Source organism: Brienomyrus brachyistius, unplaced genomic scaffold, assembly GCF_023856365.1.
Source record: "Brienomyrus brachyistius isolate T26 unplaced genomic scaffold, BBRACH_0.4 scaffold47, whole genome shotgun sequence".
Classification (NCBI taxonomy): Eukaryota; Metazoa; Chordata; class Actinopteri; order Osteoglossiformes; family Mormyridae; genus Brienomyrus; species Brienomyrus brachyistius.
Genome location: NW_026042322.1, coordinates 877,273 through 900,697, shown reverse-complemented (window position 1 = coordinate 900,697; position 23,425 = coordinate 877,273). Strand labels below are relative to the sequence as shown.

General features: G+C 53.0%; 1 protein-coding gene across 3 annotated transcripts in view; it reads right to left on the bottom strand.

Moving 5' to 3' along the window:
• cntln (centlein, centrosomal protein) overlaps positions 1-23,425 on the bottom strand; it is a 47,319-nt gene that overhangs the window by 8,154 nt on the left and 15,740 nt on the right. For 2 of the 3 annotated variants that reach the window (XM_048999891.1, XM_048999890.1), the window contains exons 10-21: positions 22,763-22,858; positions 20,325-20,435; positions 18,360-18,463; positions 17,400-17,516; positions 13,576-13,676; positions 11,494-11,588; positions 10,206-10,696; positions 8,034-8,097; positions 7,491-7,554; positions 6,885-7,114; positions 4,615-4,773; positions 2,244-2,341 (exon numbers count right to left, since the gene is read on the bottom strand). In XM_048999891.1, the coding sequence (XP_048855848.1) occupies positions 2,244-2,341; positions 4,615-4,773; positions 6,885-7,114; positions 7,491-7,554; positions 8,034-8,097; positions 10,206-10,696; positions 11,494-11,588; positions 13,576-13,676; positions 17,400-17,516; positions 18,360-18,463; positions 20,325-20,435; positions 22,763-22,858 (1,730 nt within the window). The remainder of the gene's footprint in view (positions 1-2,243; positions 2,342-4,614; positions 4,774-6,884; positions 7,115-7,490; positions 7,555-8,033; positions 8,098-10,205; positions 10,697-11,493; positions 11,589-13,575; positions 13,677-17,399; positions 17,517-18,359; positions 18,464-20,324; positions 20,436-22,762; positions 22,859-23,425) is intronic. The other variant, XM_048999892.1, reaches the window with a different exon arrangement.

Sequence of the window (23,425 nt, the reverse complement as noted above, 5' to 3'; positions counted from 1 at the left end):
AAAAATATAGCAGCGTCCTGATCAACTCCCTGTACTCATACTCTTAAAGCAGAGTTTCCCAACCCGGTCTTGGTGGACCTCTAGACAATCCACATTTTTGCTCCCTCAGAGCCACAAGAGCTGGGAGGGAGCAAAAATGTGGACTGTCAAGTGGCCCCCAAGGACCAGGTTGAGAAACACTGGTCTAAGGAAGAAATCACAACTTCTTGGGAAGGGGCGGGGGGGGGGGGGGGAAGATTTACCTCCAACCCCTACTTGTGGAAAAAAAGCACTCGTAAGAATAACACATAATTAACTATGGACTCGACCAATTAGGCACCAGGGGTGAGACTGAAACGTAAAGCCCTACACAGTCCTGTTCGAACGGGACCGTCGGAGGTAAGACCCAACATGTGTCAGCTGTATTACCGCATGCCGAATGCGACCGTTCTGGGATTTAATTTAACCTCGACGACAGGCTCAGTGTGCCGTCTCCGAACCCCCCAGCCGCGGAAAAGACAGAGGAGTGGAAGATTTTCTCAAGCTCAAGAGATAATTCCCGAGTGCCGGAGTGAAATTATCATAAGGAGGAAATTCGATCTCGCCGCACAGAGTGGCACGTGTTTAGCATGTGCCGAGGGGCACTTTACATACACCGCCGCGGTCGTCGTTAGCATTCCCGCGCTCCTGCAATGAAAAATATTGGGGAATATTAAATGACAAGGGCAGTTTGCATGTTTTTTTTAAAGGGGGAAAATTGACTGATTTCATGGCTGTTTTTTTATTTTAAACTCTGGAAAGACTCCCAGTACCGACGTGCACAGAAGAATTTGAAATGGACAGAAATCCACCCTATGGGTGTCACATGACCTAGGTTGACAGGGGCCCGGCGGATATTATCATTATTAGGAAGCTGAAACTCCGCAGGTTCTAGATCTGCAGTCGAGTCCAGGTACCCCTGTGCTGGACCGCTAATGCACACAACCTCAGAGAAAAAAAAAAAAATTCAGATGGCAACAAATTCCACAAAAGAGCAGTAACAATGCAGCCATTTTTTTTTTCGTTTCGTTTTAGATCTGTGTTCCAAACGAACCTGCATCAAGCGTGTGTTTGTTTTCGAGCCCGGCCCTGAATCGGCATCCCGCACACGCTCACGACGAAAAGCGGGAAGCGGGCTCCGCGGCTAACCTTGTTAGCCATCACACGGAAACAAAGAAGATTTAAACATGCATGCCACTGACAGACAACTGACAGGGGATCAAAGGGCCTTCTTCATAAATAAGGCACGGTCTGGGCTTGGGATATCGCTGGAGCTACCCTGGTGTGCTTTGAAATTCATTTTAAAGGAGCGTGCTCTCCATTCTGTGTATTTTTTATTTTATATATATATATATATATATATATATATATATTTATATATTTTTTTGTACAGACATTTTTTTTTACTTGTATAAAAATATACCGTTCAGCAGCTAAGAATCAGCACTGACGGCGACACATAAAAAATGGCCCTGAGTGAGCCTCGACCATACTGCAATTATACCTGAACCGCATTGAGAATCGCACTGCGACCCTGCCTCGACTGCATTAAGACCGCGCTACGACCGCATTGAAACCGCGCCTCGACCATGCCTCGATTGCATCGGGACCGTGCTGCGATGGTGCCTCAACTGCATGCCTTGACCACGTCGAGGCAGGCGCTGCGATCACATCTGCAGTCCGTCAGCAGACGCGCGCCCTGAATGACGGCACGTTGCCGGTCCCTTTCGGCAGACAGAAAGAGCAGCGGGCGAGACGCAGGGGAAGGGGTGGGTGGGCCGTGTTATGGTTGGCGGTGAATGGCGGGACGTGATGAGGTGAGACCGACGGTTAGTCACAGCCCGCTATGCCTCGGTGCTGAATAAAACAGCGTTAAAAAAACAAGTTCTAGACGGAGACGCACAGAGCTGCAGGGGGGCAGGGCTAAGCTGCACGCTCGCTGGGGTCCGGCCACATGCCCTCCCTCCTGACGAACTTCCTGCAGCAAAGACCAGAAACCAATCAATAATTTCCTCCTTGATCTTCCCCTGAACTCTACGGTCTCGACAAACTGCACCATCTCCACGGCTACGTGGCCAAAAACACGAGTGAGGCGGGCGGGGGGGGGAGACGTGGATGGCGACGTGAGTGTGCATGCATGCGGGGGTGTTCCATGCCGTGGTTGTGTGACTGACCGGTGTGTGACCCGCGAGCGCGCTTGTGCGACAGGGGGAGGCGCCTCATACTTCTCTTGGAGCTCCTTCGTTCGCTCATCCTTCTCCTGAAGCTCCGCCCTCAGTGCCCGATTGGCTGAGCTGAGCTTGGCCACTTCGGAACACGAGCTCTGAAGAGTAATTAAGAGGGGAAAAAAAGTGGAGATTAGGAACTGGAAGCAGGCTGCTTTTTGGAGCGCGCGCACACACACACACACACACACACACACACACACACACACACACACACACACACACACACACACACACACACACGAACACAGACAGACACAAGTACACACACACACACACATCGGCATATACACACACACGAACACACACACTCACGAACACAGACAGACACAAGTACACACACACGAACACACACACCACACACACACTCACGAACACAGACAGACACAAGTACACACACACACACACACACACACACACACACACACATCGGCATATACACACACACGAACACAGACAGACACAAGTACACACACATACACACACACACACACACACACACCACACACACATAGGCATATACACACACACAAACACAGACAGACACAAGTACACACACAGACAGACACAAGTACACACACACACACACACAGACAGACAGACAGACAGACACACACATACACACACACACATAGGCATACACACACACGAACACAGACAGACACAAGTACACACACAGACAGACAGACAGACACACGCACATACGAGCACACACACAAACAAAGGTTTGTAATTATATCTTTGTGGGGACTGTCCATTCATTTCCATGAGTAAAACCCTAATCCCAACAATGATGACCTTAACCCCCTACCCAGCCCTAACCGTAACCATAAGTAACCAAACAAAATACGAGACTTTTGGCATTTTTAGATTTTTGATTGCACTCAGATTTTTAGAAAATTTAATTTTCCCTCGTGCAGACCAGGAAACCTTGTCTCCATTAAAGTAAAAAAAAAAATAAAAAATTTTGGTAAGGTATACGTCGACCACACACACACACACACACACACGCAAACACAAGCAAACACACACACACGCGCAAACGCACACACAGCAGCCTCTGAAAATCATGGGGAGGCTTTCAGACACGGTGATGGAGTCCAGAACTCAGAAAGAGCTGGAATCACATTAACTAGGAAGGCAACCACTCCACACCAAGAACCAGGAGCCTGGAACCTGTGACCATTCGGGAATAAAAATGTTAGACTAAGCATGCGATCATGCGGGTCGGCTATACACAGGCAGCGGGGCCCTTGCTAGTGCAGGACACCATCGCAGAACCATCCGGGGCCTCACATACGGTTCTACTTTAGAGAAACAAACTGTTTCACCGCAAGCAGTTTTGCTGGGCCGTGTGTCTCACATTAATTTCATCTGCTGGAAATGGTTTGCAATGGAGGAAGCGCTCTGGGGCAGACAGAACATCCTGAGAGGAAACCAGCAGTTTTATAGGCCGCACACGTTGGCAGGAGGCGAGAGCTCACGCCCCTCTGGTGCAGGGCGACAAGGATCCTTGTTTTAAGAGGGCCGTCGCTCAAGCACGGGAAAAAGAGAGTAACAACTTAGTAATTCTGCACAAATTATTCAAACCAAAATGCACCACCCTCTCCAGGCCTTCAGTCACTCCCCAACCAGCAGCAGCTGCGTTGGGAATCGAACCTATAGTCCGCAGGACCTCATTCCCAAGACAGCTGGAGCACAGCCGTCACAAGAATGAGGCCAGAGCAGTGTGTGGCTCAGTGTGTGGCTCAGTGTGTTAGGGTGCCGTGCCTAGGATCGGAAGGTCATTGGGTCAAATCCCAGGGTCGGCAGAATGATGGGGCCCCGAACTCTCAATTCCTCCATAAATTCTCTCACCCTGTTTTCAACTGTACGCTGCTTTGGATAAAGGCGTCTAATAACAACATTGTAACTGCATTAAGTCACAGCTTGTAGGCAAGCGGTGGTGAAGGTCTACGTCTCGCTAGGCGTCCTACACATCATGCACCGCACTAAGAACAAGGGATGCCGCACAGAGGGATGCGAACCCACGACCTTCAGGGCGCCCTGACAGCACTCGTCGCTGATGATACCCCGTCAGCGAGTGGCTGCTTAGCAAGCGTGTTAGCGCCTGATGTGTCAGCCAAGGTGACTCGCCGGTGGGTGGGCAGGCGGCCGGCGTCTCCGGTCGACCGTGCCGCAATTACGCCCCCTCGCTAAGCGACACGCTTTCACGCGTCACATGCTAACTGGCACGTCGGAAGGAGCCCCGGTGGCAAATAACAGGCATTACTTCCTTTTAGCTGCGTTAGTGGCTGTGAGCGTTTATGGCGTGATTCTGCGGGGCGGGCGGGCGGCCGGACCCCCTGCTGGCCCTGTGCTGCTCGCTGACCTTGAGCCTCGTCTGAAGCTGCTTCACTTCCGCCTCCAGGGTCTTCTCCACAGGGCCAGGGGGCTGCAGGCTGGGGGCCTGTAGCTGCCTTGACTGCTGCAGCGCCTGCTCCAAGGATGCCTTCTGCTTCTCTAGGGCTGCCAGGTCAGCGGTCAACTTCTGTCCAGAGGGAAAAGATTGTCTTTGGGCTGAAGACTCATCCCCTCATCTACAAGTAAATGGCAGCTCGGTGTGACTGTGACCTGGGTTTGATCTTGAACAGTTTTTTAAATGTATTACTTACTGTGATGAAAAGACAGCGATTGCCAGATTGAAGGTTACGGGCTGAACGGGAGAATTACAGAATCACATGACTTCCTGCTCAAGATTCACTGTCACGTGTTTTTGGGGAATATAAAAACCACTCTGTCCCACTTGCAGGGGAGGCCAGAGCACGAGGATCATTTTAACCCCTCCTGCCTCACGTGAGAGTTGACGTTTTGTGGCCTTATTACCTAGAAAAAAAATAAGTATGGAAAACGCTGTATTGAAGTCACGACCGTTCCAGTGACAAGCACCCCGTGCTCAGGGTGAGACACTCTGGATGAGAAGACGAGCTGAAAAGTGAGCTTCAGACGAGTCGCTGCGACAATGCGGGCACCCTGCCTTTCCCGAGTCTGTGCAGCTTTCTTTATTGATTTCAAAGATCGTTTTTCTCACCGCCGCTGCCAAACTCATCTTTAACGGTGGCGCCGCTCCCCCACCGTTCCCTCAACTCCTCCAAACCCGGACGGTGTACAGATCCGTGTCTGGAGATCTCCGCGGACTTCAGCGGAGCCCAAACTGGCATGGCTGGGTCTGAGGCACTCATAGGCCCAAGAATACCCCTTCCACCTGACTCGATTAATATTCATGAGGCATCTCGGAGCTGGGGGCGGGGCCACCGCAGACGCCCCGGTCCCCGTTCCGCAGCCGCTGCAGTCCCCGGGGCCTCGCGCGGCTTGCCGAAGTGCCTGTTAATCGCCGCTAATTTCCCGATGGTCCCATCCTTTAATTTGGTGCCCTTCAGCGAGCCTGTCAAATAATCAAATAAGGACGAACAAAGCCTAATTTCTGCGGCTCGGAGACGGCGAGAAGAAAAGGCGCTCGGTGTCATTAGAGGGTCACGTTCAAAGACGGGCTGCCAGCAATTTATGGAACTGCACGCACTTTCAGACACTTTTAATCAGGCACTTAAGGCCTGGCACCTGTTTGCGCACACTGCTGAACTCGCCCGCCGAACAAGGTCCCTTTTGTTCTGGGCGACGCCGGCGGGGACCACTGCGCTGATGACGGGGGCTGGCACAGTCGGGGCGACGAAAGCCAGCCGTGCTTTTATGTGGCCGCACCGCCAAAATTATAACATGAAGGACCCGGCAGAAACCACAAAGGGTGGTCTTTAGTGAAATTATGTCATTAGTCAAACAGAAGAGCAGACATCCATCAATCAGCTGTACAAACAGCTACCCCACACATGGGAGCGCGAGCAGCTCATGATCCAGGCCTCGAATTTGAGGTCGTGTGAAGGGACTGCAGGGACCCAGAAAGACCCTAACCCCTCCCCCCCCAAAATGCTCCAGAGGTGGCTGATAAATGGCAAGACCCAGAGCTCAGACCCTAAGTTTTGCTCTAGGTCTAAAAGTGGAAAGATTAGAAGGTTGTGTATCTTAAGTTACCTTTGCAAATGGCAAATAAAGGATCATTTAATCTGTACTTGTTTTTTTTTTCCCCCAAGAGATGGTGGGGGGCAGTGCCCCATGGACTCCCCAGGGACCCATGTGAGTCTCCTGTCGGCGTGCCACTATAACACAATCACCGTGAGCTCAGACACTACAAACTCAGGCAAAAATCTCTGCATCTCAGATGAGGGGACTGTTACTTGAAGCCTTTTACAACTTCGTCTTCCATAAATACTTATAGAGGGTTGTTCTGAGGGGAGAAAAAATAAATAAATAAAAACTTAGGGCGCCCCCCGGTGGTGAATGAAGGTAAAGATGAACGACCCCCCTCCCTGCATGACAGTGAAAGTGTAGGCGGGAGCATGAGTAACTTAGGCTGTGACTGTGTGTAATTGGAGTGCCAGAGGGGTGCTGGTGCAGAGACAGAGTCCGTGGCAGCCCCCCCCCCCAACAAGGGCAGGGCTGTCAGCCGCAGCCTTATTAAGTCTGATAAGGGCAAGAGAGCTGAAGTGTTGCAAGAGCCACAAAGAAAAATATAAAGAATAAACCCCATATAGAGACCCCCTTAGCTACCTGCACTGCCTGCTTGCCGACCTGCACCCTCTGCGTGAGCGACTGCAGCTGCGACGTCATCTTCTCGTTGGCCTCCCTCAGCTCCCGCGCGGACATCTGCGCTGCTCTCCGCCCGGCCAGCAGGGTGGCGACCTGCTGCTGCAGCGAAAGGACGCGACGCCGGAGTGCCGGCCCGGATGATCCCGGCTGCCCCCGGGCCCTCCTGCTCTTCCGCTGGGGTGGTTCCCCTCCTGAAGTGGACAGACGGCAGCTTTGCGTTTTGATCACTGCCGGAACGACTGCATTATTAACCAGGAGCCTGTCCGCCTGATCGCGCGCTTAATCAATACTTCATCCACGCTGTCAAGAAGGCTGCGGTGGAGAAAACCCTGCTCACACGTGCGTTATTTTTATTGCCATCATGCCTAATGAACAACTTTTAAAGAGCAGGCTACTGCCGACATCACAGCCACAGCTTAGACAATACACCCATCTAGGCCTGGTTTCTGTTTTTCTAATGATTCAACAGAGTTTTGGACGTGAAATCGCTATCCACACCACAGAGGCTGGTTATGCAGGAAATTCGAGAGGGCGGGTCTTTCCCGGTTGACGAAGGCGGAGCCTCACCTGCCCGCTTGCTGGTCCGGTTCCTGTCGGGATCCTCGGTGGTGGAGTAGGTGTAGCTGGGGTGCTGTGGAAGCCACACAGTACAAAATGGGATACACCGTGCTGAGGGGGGGGGGGGCTGACTAGATCACTGATTAGTCTGATCTGAGGTTTTCATAATAATTAAGAAACAAAGGCGTAATCAAACCGACACGCTCCGACTCCTCCGAAACACACATCCTACATCCTGCCGTACACCAGCCACTTCCTGTCAGAGCAGTAATCGCTGAAGCCGAGAGTCATTTTACAGCTCGGAGGCAGTCAAGGGCACTTCGAAACATGTGCGGGTCGTATCGAGGAAGACGCCCTTCAGAAATGTGCTCCCTGCAAGGCGGCGGGATCCCAGCTGCTTAAGCCATTACCACTTTCCTGCCTGCAGCTGTTAACTATTCCGACGTCAAAGTTGCACTTAGCACTTAGCGCGGCTGCTCACCCGGAACGCCCGCACGCGGCTCCCACTCTGCGAAGGTTTTACGGCAGCGGAATTACCATCCCATCACTGACCTTCCTCTGCCGCGTGGGGGGCTGGGTGTTGTCCAGGCTATCTGAGTACTTCTCCTCCGTGTCACTGCCGAGGGGACAGAGGGGGTCAGGAGATGACTGCCGCCGGTATCACTGTACTTACGCTGCTTTGCCTGCAGGTGGGTTGACGGTCAGAGACGCAAACTGACAAGGCGGAGTCTGGCTTCCCATGTCATTTGTACAAGTGTGTGTTAAGCATCGGAATTATACAAGTCCAATGAAAATATTAGCCACATGAGCTAATATCACTGCACTGCCCTTGCAGAATGTGGTAGATATAACTTTAAAAGTCCTCCATTGCCCCCCCCCCCCAAATCTGTCTGCAACAGCACAAATCCTCGGGTGGGGGCTTTTAAAGAGAGAAGCAGCATGTGATTTTTAAGATAAGCCCCCCCCCCCCCCCCCCCCATCAACGATGGGAGGTTGAGAGAGACACATGACAAGTAAAATCGGCTAATGATGCTGACTGGACCCCGGGCGGTGCCGTACAGACCCGCTACCGTGACGGACGGCCCGCGGCCCGTACTCACACTGAACCGCTGACATCTATGGCCTTTGTGTGGGGAAGCTTTATTAACCACTGATCTGAGGACCCTGACAGCCTGGAATATTTGAACGCGGCCTCTGACAGTTTGAATGGGTCCCAATACGGGCCCCTGACAGTCTGGGCGGGTCCCAGCGTGGGCCCTTAATAGTCTGGGTGGGTCCCAATGTGGGCCCCTGACAGTCTGGGCGGGTCCCAGCGTGGGCCCTTAATAGTCTGGGTGGGTCCCAATGTGGGCCCCTGACAGTCTGGGCGGGTCCCAGCGTGGGCCCTTAATAGTCTGGGTGGGTCCCAATGTGGGCCCCTGACAGTCTGGGCGGGTCCCAGCGTGGGCCCTTAATAGTCTGGGTGGGTCCCAATGTGGGCCCCTGACAGTCTGGGCGGGGTCCCAGCGTGGGCCCTTAATAGTCTGGGTGGGTCCCAAAGTGGGCCCCTGACAGCCTGGGCGGGTCCCAGCGTGGGCCCTTAATAGTCTGGGTGGGTCCCAAAGTGGGCCCTTAATAGTCTGGGTGGGTCCCAGCGTGGGCCCTTAATAGTCTGGGTGGGTCCCAAAGTGGGCCCCTGACAGTCTGGGCAGGTCCCAGCGTGGGCCCTTAATAGTCTGGGTGGGTCCCAGCGTGGGCCCTTAATAGTCTGGGTGGGTCCCAATGTGGGCCCCTGACAGCCTGGGCAAGTCCCAATGTGGGCCCTTAATAGTCTGGGTGGGTCCCAGCGTGGGCCCTTAATAGTCTGGGTGGGTCCCAGCGTGGGCCCTTAATAGTCTGGGTGGGTCCCAATGTGGGCCCCTGTCAGCCTGGACGAGTCCCAACGTGGGCCCTTAATAGTCTGGGTGGGTCCCAATGTGGGCCCTTAATAGTCTGGGTGGGTCCCAATGTGGGTCCTTAATAGTTTGGGCGGGTCCCAATGTGGGCCCCCAACAGCCTGGGTGGATCCCAATGTGGGCCCTTAATAGTCTGGGTAGGTCCCTATGTAGAGCCCTGATGGTTTGTGAGGGTCCTGAGTCGGGCCCCTAACAGCCTGAGATGGCCCTGATTGGATTATATGTATTACATATGAAAAGGTCAGGACAGACCTGTAACTGTGTGCTTCACTCTGAAGTAAGTGTGGGAGCCCAGAAGACTTTAAACAGCGTCCCATAAATGTTAGCTGAATAGCTTTGCATAAGGCGAGCATGGAAATAATTACAGGAGATGGGTCTTGATTTAAAGGACGTTAAACGGCTTGTAGACATCTGTTACGGAGCTGAGCGGGGGTCATTCCGACGTCTATCTGGCTAGATTACGCGGGGGCCGCGAAGACGCAGAGCGGCGCGTGAATGAAACAGCGCTGCCGGGCTGTGGATGCGGGCCGGCGTGCAGGCGGCGTCGCTGCAGGACGAGCGGCTAATTCCGCATGCAAAATTGCACATGCAAATCTGCATGCAAATTCAAGTCAATAAGCTGCGAGCAAGACATCCCAGGGTATTTCAGGAGATCTGACATCACCCCGCCCGCCCCCCCCTGACCCCCCTACCCATCTCGAATACAAAACAGACAGTAGGTAATTCAATTCACTCAGCCACTTGGTTACACTTTGCATATGCCCACCCCAGAACCCAGCGAAGGGGTAACCTGTCTGCGTTCGTGTCTTCCCAGCCATCCTTGCTCTCCCCCTCCGTGGGGGCCAGGGGTACAGGGCCCCCCCGGGGCCAGGCTGCCCCCGCCCTCCCCCGGCGGGCCAGCGCCACCCTCAGGACGCCCAGCTCCCGCCGGAGCCCCAGCAGCTGCTGCCGCGCCCGGCCTCGCTCGCGCCGCGCCTGTCCCTGTCGCCTGCGGGAGGCGCTCACTTCCTCTTCCAGCTGGCGGACACGGGCCCCCAGAAGCTGCCGCTCGGCGAGGCTGTGAGCCTGGGCTGCTTCCAGCCGCGCCACACCCTGCATCTGCGCACGGGCCACAGACTCCTGCAGAGACCGGTTGGCCTCCTCCAGCCCCCGCTTGGCCTCCTCCAGCTCCCAGTTGGCCTCCTCCAGCCCCCGCTTGGCCTCCACCAGCTCCTGGTTGGCCTCGCCCAGCCGCGCCGCCTCCCTCTCCAGTGTCTCCAGCTTCCTCTCCAGCTGCTCCACCTAGAGGCGTGACAGGGAACTGCGGGCTCAGGATAGACAGGCGATTCGCTGGCCAGATGTCCTCCTCCATGAGCCATGGCACAGAGGCTTCTGGGAAAAAGCCTGCACATTCCCGACGACCTGAATCTCAGGGCCAATTTGTCCTGACACCCTCGTGGAGACCCCCCCCCCCCTTTGCCAGTCATTTCCATAAACAAAGAGCGTGGCTTTGTGCCTTTGTGGGAGATGGTGAACGCGGGACCTACCCGTCGTGTGAACACCCCCCTAATTCACTACTCATCCTGCATGCATGTCACCTTTCAAACAAAATTACTGCTCTCCGCGAGCACCGCCGATGAGCCACAATGATGATGATAAACATTTTTTTAAAAAGTGTGACGCCTATGTACCGGCGAGGCTGGGAATTATTTCAATTATGCCCCTCTTTCCAAGAATAGATTAGCGGTAACCTTTCCCCACGATGCCGGTCCGCGTTCCACACACACATGGCGTTGGTGACAAAGACGTCACATCAGACGACTCACTTAAATACTGTTTAAAACCTCCTCAAGTTTTATATATGAAAAGCAGAAAAACTCAATTATTGTTAATTATCCATCTTCTAAAATTGCACACTGAGTACAGGACTGCAGCAGTTTATTTAGGCAATTAGTTGATCTAGAAATCACTTAAGTGACCGACAGACGGTCACAGATAGAAGTGAACAAGCATATATAGATAAATAGAAACACAGATGGACGACAGAGACAGAGAGACAGACAGACGATCCCTCTGTTTTCATTCCCTCCATTTCGTACCTTTTTTAACGAGTGTTCCACCTCTCTCTCTGCCGAGTTCCCCGAGTGGGCGCTGGCACTGTCGTCCTCGAACCCAGTGACCTGTCCGTCCCCCTCTGTCAGGGAACAAAGGCTTTATTGTGACTCGGGGCATCTGCGACAGAAAGGCAGCGTGTCACCCCAGGAACGGCAAAATCAGCTCCCGCTCAATTAGCGCTAATTGGCCGGTTCTTTTCATGTCTTGCCGGGGGGGGGGGGGGGGGGGCTTCCCATGTAGGCTGGGGGGGGGGCTAATGCAATTTAATTGTCAACTGACATTTGTAAAAGAAGTCGGTCTTTAACATTTAACCGCAATAAAGGTAGATGTATAGAAAACTGCCTAATGATTCTGTTCCGATGAGTGTTCTGGAAGCTTCCATCAGCCGAAGCGCATGTAAGCAGCTCAGTCTTATGTTCTACGGCCGTAACACCTCCAGCCAAACAGCAAATCTCCATTCTGAGGCTCGCGTCCTGCATCTTTGACGTCGGCACATCTGTGACATCCTGTTGAGTGCAGGCAGGGGAATCTGATGGAGGCTTACGCCAACCCCCCCCCCCCCCCCCCAATCGGGGGAGGAGAGTCTCCTTCGGAGGGGGGTGCGTTGTAGCTCAGCAAGTCAAGTTTCTGAGCCCATGATCGGAAGGTTGCTGGTTCAAATCCCATCCTCATCAGAATAGCCACACTTCCGTCGGGACCTCGAGTAAGGATGAGGCACCCCAGATAAATACGAGTGTAGCTGCCTGAGCGCTCGGGTGTCAAGCTTTGCTGTCACCAAGAGCATGATGGGATACGTGAAAACCAAAGCATTCCAATGTATCAAATAAGGCACAGTTCCACTTTGGTGTCAGCTGACCACAAACCTATATCACGAATAAGCACCGTCTTGATTTTACTTACAAAGCAATTCAGGCCAACAGGCAGACTTACACCACTGACACTCAACTCCAGTACAGGGGTAGTTCACATCGGTCCAGTACAAACAACTGGCAACCTGCCCATTGTATACTGGGCCTCTCTTAAAGGGGGAACGCCAGCGTAACATAACAGCAAGGTGCGAAAGCGAGAGGATGATTTTATACGGCTTTAAGGAGTCTTCGCCGGTTCACTCTCAGGCGCCCAAGGACGATAAATAAACACAGGAAATACTGCCGACCCACATGCAGTGAAATTAAGCCCTACGGCGAGAGTAGCTTCAGAGTGCAGCATGCTCCCGGCAGGGTCCTCAAAGGGTTAAAAAAATCTTTAAATATCTGCCGAAATATTTCGACCCATGTAAAAAAAAAAAAAAAAAACGTGGGGGGTGGGGGGGTATCGCGGCAGATCTTCATGCAGGATGCAGGTACCAATTTGTTGAATGAGCTTTAAAAGTGAAATATTAATGTTCCAGCTTCCCAGGTCAGGTGACCTTTGACGGTGAGGGGGGGGGGGGGGGCCCAGAGCAGGCAGACCTTCCACTGCCAGCTCACCGACTGAGGAGTTTGTTACGTTAAATTAGCCCTGTCTTTTGTCTTCTGGACTTGCCACGTCCAATCGGCCGAGAGGAGGGCAGCTCGTGAGCTCAGTTCCGTGCTTTGAATGCTTAAAATCGAGGACCCAGATTACAACAGCCCTCCAACACACACACACACACACACACACACACAGGCAGACCTGGATTTTGACACATTAATTAGCATGTGTCCATTAAGGCCTTAAGTCCCCTACCCCCCGCCCGGGTCAGAGCCCTTTCTGAGTCTCCCTTGCTTGGCATCACAGCACCACTACAGACGTCATGTGACCAGGCTTCAAAAGACGCTAACCTCCGGTCTGTCATTAGCTGGGCCGCTAATGTTCATCAGTCGCCCAAAGCCCCAGTGGTCACGTGGAAGCAGGAGCAGATTCCAGAAAAGCTCACTGATCACTCAATGCAAACGGGGATGGACAAAGGGAAACAGAGGGAGAATGTCGGCTAAACTCCCCATAGGGTCCCCGGTTTCTGGGAACGCTTAGATGGGACATCCTGGCCGTGCCTCTGGGGATGTGACGGACCCTACGCTAAGCAGCTGGTCGTCCGCAGGGCTCACCTTGGTGCGCCTGGTGCAGACGGAGGCGCAGCTCCTGCAGGGAGGTCCGGTCCGCGGCCGACTGCACCCGGAGCAGGTCCAGTGTCTCCTCCAACTCGGCCCTGAGTTAGGGAAAGGGTCAGTGGGTGCTGAGTGAGGTAAGGGCACAGCGTCCAAAACGACAAAGGTGAGGAGAGCTTGGGGTCAGCTGCTGGAGCAGTTGCAGTTGAAGGTCATGCTCAGGGGAACGATACGATTACTCAGCTGGCCACGGGATTCGAACCTGTGACCTTCTGGACATGGGCACAAATCCCTGCCCGTATGCGGGACTCGAGATCGACCGGAAGCCTCATCACAAGAATGCGCTTCACCTGTGCGAACACTGTCACTTTAAAGAGCGTATCGATGTTAAAGAAAAAAAGGATTAATGTAATAATTTGGCAGCATGTTCACAGGGTTTCTGCAATTTTCACGTGTCAAGCCTTCTCAGCCGGCGTCTACAGCTGCCACGAATCACACTTAAACACCTCAAAGTGGTTAAAAATACTATCCGCCATAAGGGTGAAAGGCCTCACTCCTCCATATGCTGATGGCGCCTCCTGCTGGCCGGCATCTTCTTCCAGCACCTGCTCATCACTTCACCCTCCCCGAGGGTCCCTACTTCCCTGTGCAAAAACACCGCACGCAGACCGACACCCTCCTGTCCTGGAAAGTCCGTCTCATGCGGTTGGGGGGGGGGTACGAGGTATCCCCCGTCCTTCGGCCGACCTCGAGGGTGCAGGGGTCTCCCAGAACAGAGCTGCATTTTCCAGAATGACAGGCCTGGCGTGGACGTCTGCGCTACAGGGCCCAAGATGGCCGCCGAAGGCCAGTGCCTATGACACAGCTGCGACCCGGCCTCTGCGGACCAGATGCCTCCCCAATTTAAACCCAGACCACGAGCTATTTACCCCGCCCCCATATAATTGCTTCAGCGATGGTGCAGCCCCCTCCCCACCTCACCATTTCACAGGCCTGTGATTCCTTGAGCGAACAGCTCAATTTGAATAACAGATGTCTATCAGCTGCCCGTCTGGGCTTTCCGGATAGTTCCTCCTCTCCCCGGGCCTCCTTCTGGTTGAATATTTTCAGAAACACATAAATAAATGGATTACACACAGCAGTCAGGGTCCCCTCCTGCCCACACCGGGGGGGGGGGGGGGAGGGTCACGCCACAGGAAAGATGGGGATGCCGAATCTAATTACTCAGGACGTCACGTACGTTCATGCACAACATCTACCCGGCGTTACCTGAGCTCTGAGGGGAGCCGGCCATGAGCTGCTGGGATATTTATCACAGAGAAACTACCAGAAAGAGAAAAACAACCAAAAACATCCCCCAGAATTCTGACGATTCCCATACGGCACCCGACATATTATTCGGAAAACACCGCTTTTGAAACTCCCATGACTTATAAACATGCATTAAAGTTGTGTTCTGAAACAGCCGAAGCGGATAGTTTACCGTCACAAACGTCGCCGGTGGAGCGGGCCGGATTTACTACTAAACGTCACAGTCGAGGAGGGCAGAGGTCACAGATAGTGTCTCTCACCACGGAGATTTTCTACCTTTTTTTTTTTTTTTAAACTCATCTTTAGTTCACAGTTACCTCCCTGCAGATGTTCAGAGGAAGTTGGAGCGAAACTTGAGAAATCGTTAAACGCAGAGCTAAAAAAAAAAATACGCAAAATTAATTATTCCTAAGATCTCATCAAATAATTAATGGAGGGGCGCGGTGTTATTTTTGAGACATCAGTAAATCGCCCCCGTCATGTCTTGAGCCCTCGACTGAGGGTAAAAGACCCTCATTACTTCAAATATTTTTACCAAATCGAGATGAAACGGAAAATAACGACTGCAAAAGTGTAAACTTTATTAAACTTCATTAAAGTCAAAGTCTGAGGTTGCCGCGCCTGTTATGGTCACTTGCAGCAGGGGATTTGCTTCTCGAATCACATTATGGGCTTTTCCTCGTGACGGACGATTCCCTCAGCCTTTGATGTCACTGCACACAGGGTCCAGTACAAGAGACTTGTTTATTCCGATCAAAAGGTCGAAATAACTCCGGCTCCTACCACTCAAAAAGGTTTTTAATGACAATTAACAAGCGTGGATGCCCGCCCAAAGAGGATGATGGGTAATCGTCACAGCCAAATGGTCTCAAGCCGAATCAATATTCATTTTTTTTTTTGCTAAGTGGCAAGGATGAAATTTCAAACTTAAAGATGCCAATTTCGGGTCTATTTCTATTTACTTAAAACTATTTAACTAATTAATCCCCAACTTCACTGCCTCGTCAGGGGGGCCCTTATCAGCCCTGGCTGGTAAACACCTGCTTGAGATAAACTCAAATTTCTCATCGTCCTGAAATATATATTTTTTTTAACGCTTAAACGAGTACGCAGCAGGCGACTGGAAGATATTCCGCAAATTGGAAGCTCTTAATCACCCAATTAAGTCAATTAGCATGATAGCAATTAGCGGATAATAATGGAGGTGACAATAAAATAAAATTAGACCAGTTATGACAGGAACAACACAAAATGACAAAGTTAGCATGCGTTTCACGATTTTAGGAAAAATACCGGGGACATAATTTAAGAGCTGCGGTTAAACGTGGACACAGCACGCAGCCGTGAATCGACTGGAGAGAATATTTTACGCGGAGAAATTACCGCCAGACAGCGCCACTGCCTGCTACCGCGTTCCGGCAGGAGGTGATTAACCGCTAATGACGGAGCGCGGCGCCGCGGCATGCGACCTTCAGACGGCTGTCCATCTTAATGCGGTCGGCGGGATGGACCACTGCCGCCACCGCCTGTCCACCCTGGACCCCCGCATCCCATTACCACGTCGACTAGGCCGTAATTGTCGGCCATCAACAATAATTTACTTTGCCGGCCTCGGAACAGCTTGATAAGGAAGAGGAGACTAATTACGTCTCGCGTGCCACTGCCCCGCCTGCCAGACGAGAGGCGGGGCCTGCCGAAATCAAAAGGGCACCAGTCGGAGCTCGCTTACCGCCTGGCCGTGGCCAGGGATCACCGGCAACCCCGACGGACGTGAGGAGGGGGGGGCTCCCCTGTGGCTTCCGCGGGTGTGGGCAGCGTGGCCGCGAGCCCGCAGCGTGCCTGCCAGCCGTAATTAGCTCGGACAGCGCCAGCTCCGGGAGAAGAGGCGAGGCGAGGCCAGGCCGTAATGAGCTCAGGTGGGATTAGCGGGACAGGGAGAGGGAATCCCGTACGGGCCGGGCAGATCAAACAGGGCCAGCCCCCGCCACATTAACCCAACTGCAACCCCCGCGGCCTTTCGGGATAACATAGCCGAGTGACACCTACAGCGGACATGGCAAATGGTAATTAACACCCCTCCCTCCTCAGCGCGTTACGCAACCCACATTACTGCGAGCGACAGGGACGGCGCATTTCGCCACTGTCTGTTTAGCATGCGCTTTTATGCACTGATGTAGAGACATGCATTATTTACATCCGCGCATTATCGGATGACACCAGCGATCCTCGCGACTTCCTAACAGGAGGAAGACAACCGGCGTGAAAGACGACAGAAGAAGCATCTGATCTTCAGCACACCGAGAACAGTCCAGCAGACAGAATGCCGTTCATCTCTTCTTTTTTATCTTAAAGAGTAACTGTTAAACGTGGGGGGGGGGCGGGGGGGGGGGGGTAATGAGAACGTTATGAGGGACGGGGGAAAGAGTGCGGTACTTCTACAGGATGACCACTGAGTTTATCAGGGGTGGGGGTGGGGAGGCGTCCACAAGGCGAGGTCGAGAAACCAAGCTTACTTCTCGTTCAGGAGATACTGGTTTTGGTGCCGGAAGAAGGCCAACTCCTTCCATACAGCATCGGTGTCCTCCTGACGGAGCTTCCGCGGGTCAGGCCGCTGGGTCCTCCTCGGGGACCTGGGGGGGGGGGCATTAGGGCCAACTTATACCCACCCACACAGAATGACAGGAGGAAGCACTCCCCACAAAAAACCATCACCACCATCTTCAGTATAATATAAAAAACTGAACACAGACAGACAGATGGAGAATTAGCTGTGGTACCTGCGATGTGATGGAGCGAATACTGAAAACAAATCCGTCAAGAAGGTGTGGGGTTCGGGGGGGGGGGAGATATCGTGCAGCTTTCCCCTTTGCTATTCAGAGCAGGAGTGTAAAATCTGTTTATTAGAGCAACTTTGATCAGAGCGAGGATATTTTAATGTTGGCTAATTTTATTTACTCGTCCCCCCCACCCCGCAACCTCCCCCACCTGATTAAAAACTCCTTCTAAAGGAGCTGCTTCTGGGCCCTTTCAGGGTGAGATAATCATAAATGACAGGTGAGTTTCACAGAGCTGCTACCGAACACTCCTGACAAGTGCTGACGAGGCTGCGCGCGGTGTGAGCGGGCCTGCAGGAGCCGGATCCTCAGCGGAGAGGGCTGGGAGGGCATGACACTAACGCCAGTCAGGGTACAAGGAGCCACCAGTCCCAGGCTGAATCCACGACCCGCTCTGGACCTAGTCTGCTGTCCAGTTTGTTCACGAGCAGTATAGGTAAGAGTAAGCTTTGGGGAGAGTTTTGGGGTTAAGTGAATAGTGGTGATTTGATGACAGTTGACTGTGAGCCCATGACCTTCCGGACAAGTACACGGGTCTCTATCACACTGAGCTCCACAGCGCCCCCAAATAGCCATAAACAATCTGCTTCCTCCTGGGAGAAGGATGGTGTCACAGACATGGCGTGGGTCACCACCTACCAGCCCTGGGATCCCTCCTCCGCCTCCCGCAGCCGCTCCTTCACCAGACGGAGGCGCTGCTGCCGTTTGCCGTGCGCTCTGCGCAGCTCCTCGTTCTCCTCCGTCTTGGGGGGGGGGGGGGGGGTAGGGGGTGCACATACATGTCACCTGCATGCCTATGCATCTACACCAGACAACAGCCCTCCTGACTACTGATACTAACCGGTAACTAGCAGAATCCACTTTAACCGGGCAAGTATTACCGAAATCAGTCACCACTGTCAATGTTTATCAAATATCATCACCCAATAAATACACTACTTAGTAATTAAAAGTCACATTCAGATTAATACTGTCATTTAATGTCATATCATGCATTATAAATATCAGTGATATAGTCTGTTTGATACATGTGACAAAGATGGTGCCCCATCCAGCCCTAACAAGCTTTATGCCACAAGGAGACGTTAAAAGACAAGTCTGACAACACAAGGAAAAATAACAAGAACAAGGTTCGTGGAGCAAGCCCCGGAGATGCCCCCCCCACCCCGCCTGATGCCAGAGCGAGGCTCTGACAGGCCCGTCCTGGAGCCCGCCTGACACCGGGGACGTAATTACAGCAGGTATTTACATGCCCTGCCCACAGGGGGAGAGCACAGCAACCCCCCCACCCTCCCCCCAGGTGACCCACCCCATCCCCACAGCGGCTCGCTCTACTGGCTGGGGGGGCCCAGGGCCTGTTCGCTTTGTTGGTCAATATATTAAAAAGCTGTTTATTTTTTTCCACATGTATTATCTAAACGATGTAGGTCCTGGGGCGAGCTTATGGATTTTCCTGACAGGCCGCCCCCCCCCGGTGGTCCACTGCCCAGCTGATCTTAATGGGGGGGTTGAAGGGGGGGGGGGGGGTCGCTAAATACGACCCCGGTATCTGCTCTAGCAGCCAGGCCGAGCTGGGGGGGGGTTTATTTAGCACTGCCCAGACACAGGGCCCTGCCGGGGGGGGGGGGGGAAAACGGGGGCCCCCACACACAACCTGTTATTATTAACAAGGACAGAGAGTGGAGCCGCTGGCCAGCGCTGTGACGGGTATGGATTTACCGCGGGCACCCGCAGCGGCTGCAAACAGACCCCCCGCTAATGAAAGGCCGAGCGATCGCTGCACCCCCTGCCGCCCCCCGGCAGCGTGACAGCGCGTTACGCACTTCACTGCACCGCTGACCTTTCAGGTTCCCCGGCTTGCTGGCGCCACTCGCCTAACGAAGCTGACCCACCGTATCCAGAGACCCAGAGGGGCCCACAGGTCCGGCCCCTGCGTTTCTGGTGTTTCTGCCTTGGTGGGAGCGAAGAGGAAAAAACCGACGCAGTCCTCGCACATTAGAAAGGGAGCCTCCTTAAAGGGAAACACGGGCAAACTGGAGGGGACACACCCAGCCGTGACAGCATCTATAAATTAACACACTGGGCTGAGGTGAGGATGCAGCAGCTGGGGGAGCAGAAAGACACCAGAGCCACCGAACGATAAATTCACAAACTAACTGGCAGCGCTGCTGAGTCAAGACCATTACAGGATCATAGTGAAAATAAAAGTCAAATGTGGAAGAGCAAAAATCAGGGACCACGTCTGAGAGGGGGTGTCAGAGTGGCTGGGTTTGTGGGGGGGGGGGTTGCTGCTGGAAGTTCAACTCCGTTGTTCCCACTGCCTGAAGATGGGGGGGGGGTAACACACACAGGCACACAATCACAGAGAGACAGACAGGCAGACAGAGAGACAGGCAGACAGATAGAGACAGGCAGGCAGGCAGACAGACAGAAAGACAGACAGGCAGGCAGACAGATAGAGAAACAGACAGGAAGACAGAGAGAGACAGGCAGACAGAGACAGACAGACAGAGAGACAGACAGGCAGACAGAGACAGACAGACAGGCAGGCAGACAGACAGACAGACAGATAGAGAGACAGACAGGTAGGCCAGTCACTCCCACCTTCAACCTTAGCAGTTCCTCCAGGTCCTGCATCCGGCACTCCAGATTGACCCTTCGCACGGAATGCTGGCTCGCCGGGGACAGGGGCCTGGAACGCTGCACAGGTGCATCCTGGGAAGGTAAGCGGTGACATGCTTGAATGGGAGTCAACGTTGTATCATGCAGAGCGTGTGGAATCAAAGCATGCGGAATAGAGAATCCTAATCATGAATTATATTAATTTAAAAAAGAACCTTAAGAGATCACCAAAGGAATAGGAAGCAGGGCGTTACGGCGCTAACGCTAACGTCGCCGCTAACGGCGCTCAGCGCGCCTTGCTAATGAGCGTGTTCATTTACATTTACATTGTTTCCCTCACAATAATGATGTCCCATTAGGGAAGACTAAAGGGTTACAGATTCAGAAATGCAAGAAGCCTCATTACAAAGCAGAGCCGGGGGCGGCCTAATTGCTCCAGGAAGAGCCGGGTTACACTTGACAGGACAACTGGAAGGCTGCTGGGAGAGGAAGAGCCAGAGAAGTCGGCTGCAGGAATGTGGATCCGTAAGGTAAGGGGCCTTGGGAATGTGGATCGGTAAAGGCGAGGCACTGGGAATGTGGATCGGTAAAGGCGAGGCACTGGGAATGTGGATCCGTAAAGGCGAGGCACTGGGAATGTGGATCCGTAAAGGCGAGGCACTGGGAATGTGGATCCGTAAAGGCGAGGCACTGGGAATGTGGATCCGTACTGGCAGGACCTTAGGAATTTGGATCCATAAAGGCAGGGGCTCCAGAATGTGGATCTGAAAAGGAGAGGCCTCGGGAATGGTGATCCATAAAGGCGGGGCCTCGGGAATGGTGATCCATAAAGGCGGGGCCTCGGGAATGGTGATCCATAAAGGCGGGGCCTCGGGAATGGTGATCCATAAAGGCGGGGCCTCGGGAACATAGAACCATAAAGTCGGGGCCACGGGAATGTGGATCCATAGAGACTGTATGGTTCTGAGTACATGACCATTGCAGTCACATCATGTGCCTTTAGCGTACCTGGGAAGTAAGGAACAACATATGAGGGAGGTGTCTTTACCAACCTACATGGAAGAGCACTTTTTTTTTTTTTTTTTAAACGTTTTTAAACAAGAACAGGAGGGGGGACGGTTACGTCAAAGTGGCCCCACCTCCAAGCTGACCGAAGAACTTTATTAATGATGAACTCCCTCTCTGAGTAGCTGTATATTCTGATGGACCTGTTTTTGGAAATGAAAGTTGGGGGGGGGGGGGGGGGGTTGTCAGAAGGCTCAGGGTAACATTTCGGCGCCGCAGCACAGGGGGAAACCCGGAAGGGCCAAGCGAAGGTTCCTTAAAAAACAGAGGGAGAGAATTAAATGCTGATGCAGCAGCAGGCGGCCGCTGAGCGATCCATGAGCATGCGTTGGGGGGGGGGGGGGGGGGGTTGCTGCGGTTGCATGGCGGCTGGTGAACGTTGTCCTGAAGCCACCAAGCGGCCGAATTTGAAAGGCCGCCACAGAAAGGCATTTAAGGGAGGACGGTCTGCCCTGCCCCGGGGGAGGAGGGGTCACCCTGTCATCAAAAGGCCTCTTCATAACAAACACCCGACATAGTCAGTGTCCCGGATGAGCGTGTGGCGAAAATGAGCGCGCACTGCCTGCGGACCGAACCGGACTCACTGCGGACCGGGCCACAGAGTATCAGGCTCACTCGGACCTTTCCAAGCCCTTTGCGGCCAATTTGTGAATACACATGCTGGGTGGGGGGGCTCCCAGAAACAGCCAAGCAGAAGTCCATCCATCCAGAACCAGCAGAGCCGCCGTGAGCGGGAATCCCAGGTGAGCGTGGACATTATGAGATAAACAGGAGGTCGGGCAAGCTGTCCATACCCTGATGAGCAGAAATGTTCACAGATGCATCTGTGGCAACTGCCCAGCACAGGTTTACAAATACAGCAGATTACGGCAACTGAATGCTGAATGCTAAGCTGAGAAACCAGGAGAGTCATCCAAGCCAAGAATTCTGCCGGGGTTTGTGGTGACCCCGCCCCGCTAGATCTGGCTGAGGTCCCGTTCACACACGTGCTCCAGGTTTCAGAGGACCGGTGCAGCTCACTGAGCCACCATTACTGGGCAACTTCCCGTCAGAGCTCTACAGACCTCTGCACACCTCATACGCCAACCAGGAACCTCTCTGGTATTAGGATAGCTGATGTTCTTAAGGAACAACATTTTTAAATATGCATATGTATGCATCACATGAGATGAGATGGTACTTTATCGACTGGCTTCCTGTAACAACTAATCTCAAATCCAAGAATGACGACCTCAGCATAAACTGCACCAATCACAGCCACAGGCGTAGGTCATGTGATGCCATTTCTTTCCAGTACACCTCTTCGGGTGATCGGCAATGCTTTAAGATCGACGGTGTGCTCAGTTCGGGCTCACCTCGCGTCTCTGCGGGAGGGGCCGTGTGTCCTGGTTCCGAATGGGGCTGGCGGACGACATTGGGTTGCTGGGGGCTGGTGGATCCTTTGGCGGTTCCTGAAAGACAGAACCCAGCCTGTTTCACGTGCACCAAGTGAGTAACTGCCTCATGTTATAAACCTCCCAGCTAATTAATTATTACAAACAGTAGAAAGGTCTTATAAAGTCAGGTTTATCAAGAGTTCCGGGGAATAATCGTAGGTAATTCACTTAAAGCCAATTAAAAATTAGGCATGGAAAAACAACATCAAACACAAATCGAGGAGCAGATTCTTGGCCATGCCAAGGCTGACTGATTCGGACCAGGATGAATCCACAGCACGGAACACTGTCCCAGAAACCTGGTGGATCTTTCACCCGCTACGAACAGAGTGGAACCGCTGAATACAAACCTGAAAGGTTTTTGGTTCAATACTCTCGAATCAGTTCTGGGTTTAACTGAATCAGTGGTCAGACGAGGTCTGATCATTTCATTTCAGACGACCACGTTCTGCTACGAAACCCTGCTCACACAAAATCACGTAAACAAGAGGGATATGAAATTATAGCCAGACTACCCCATGGATTAGACCTCTGTGTCTGTGACCAGAACTCTGCTGGTTTAAATCCCATAGTCGGCAGAGC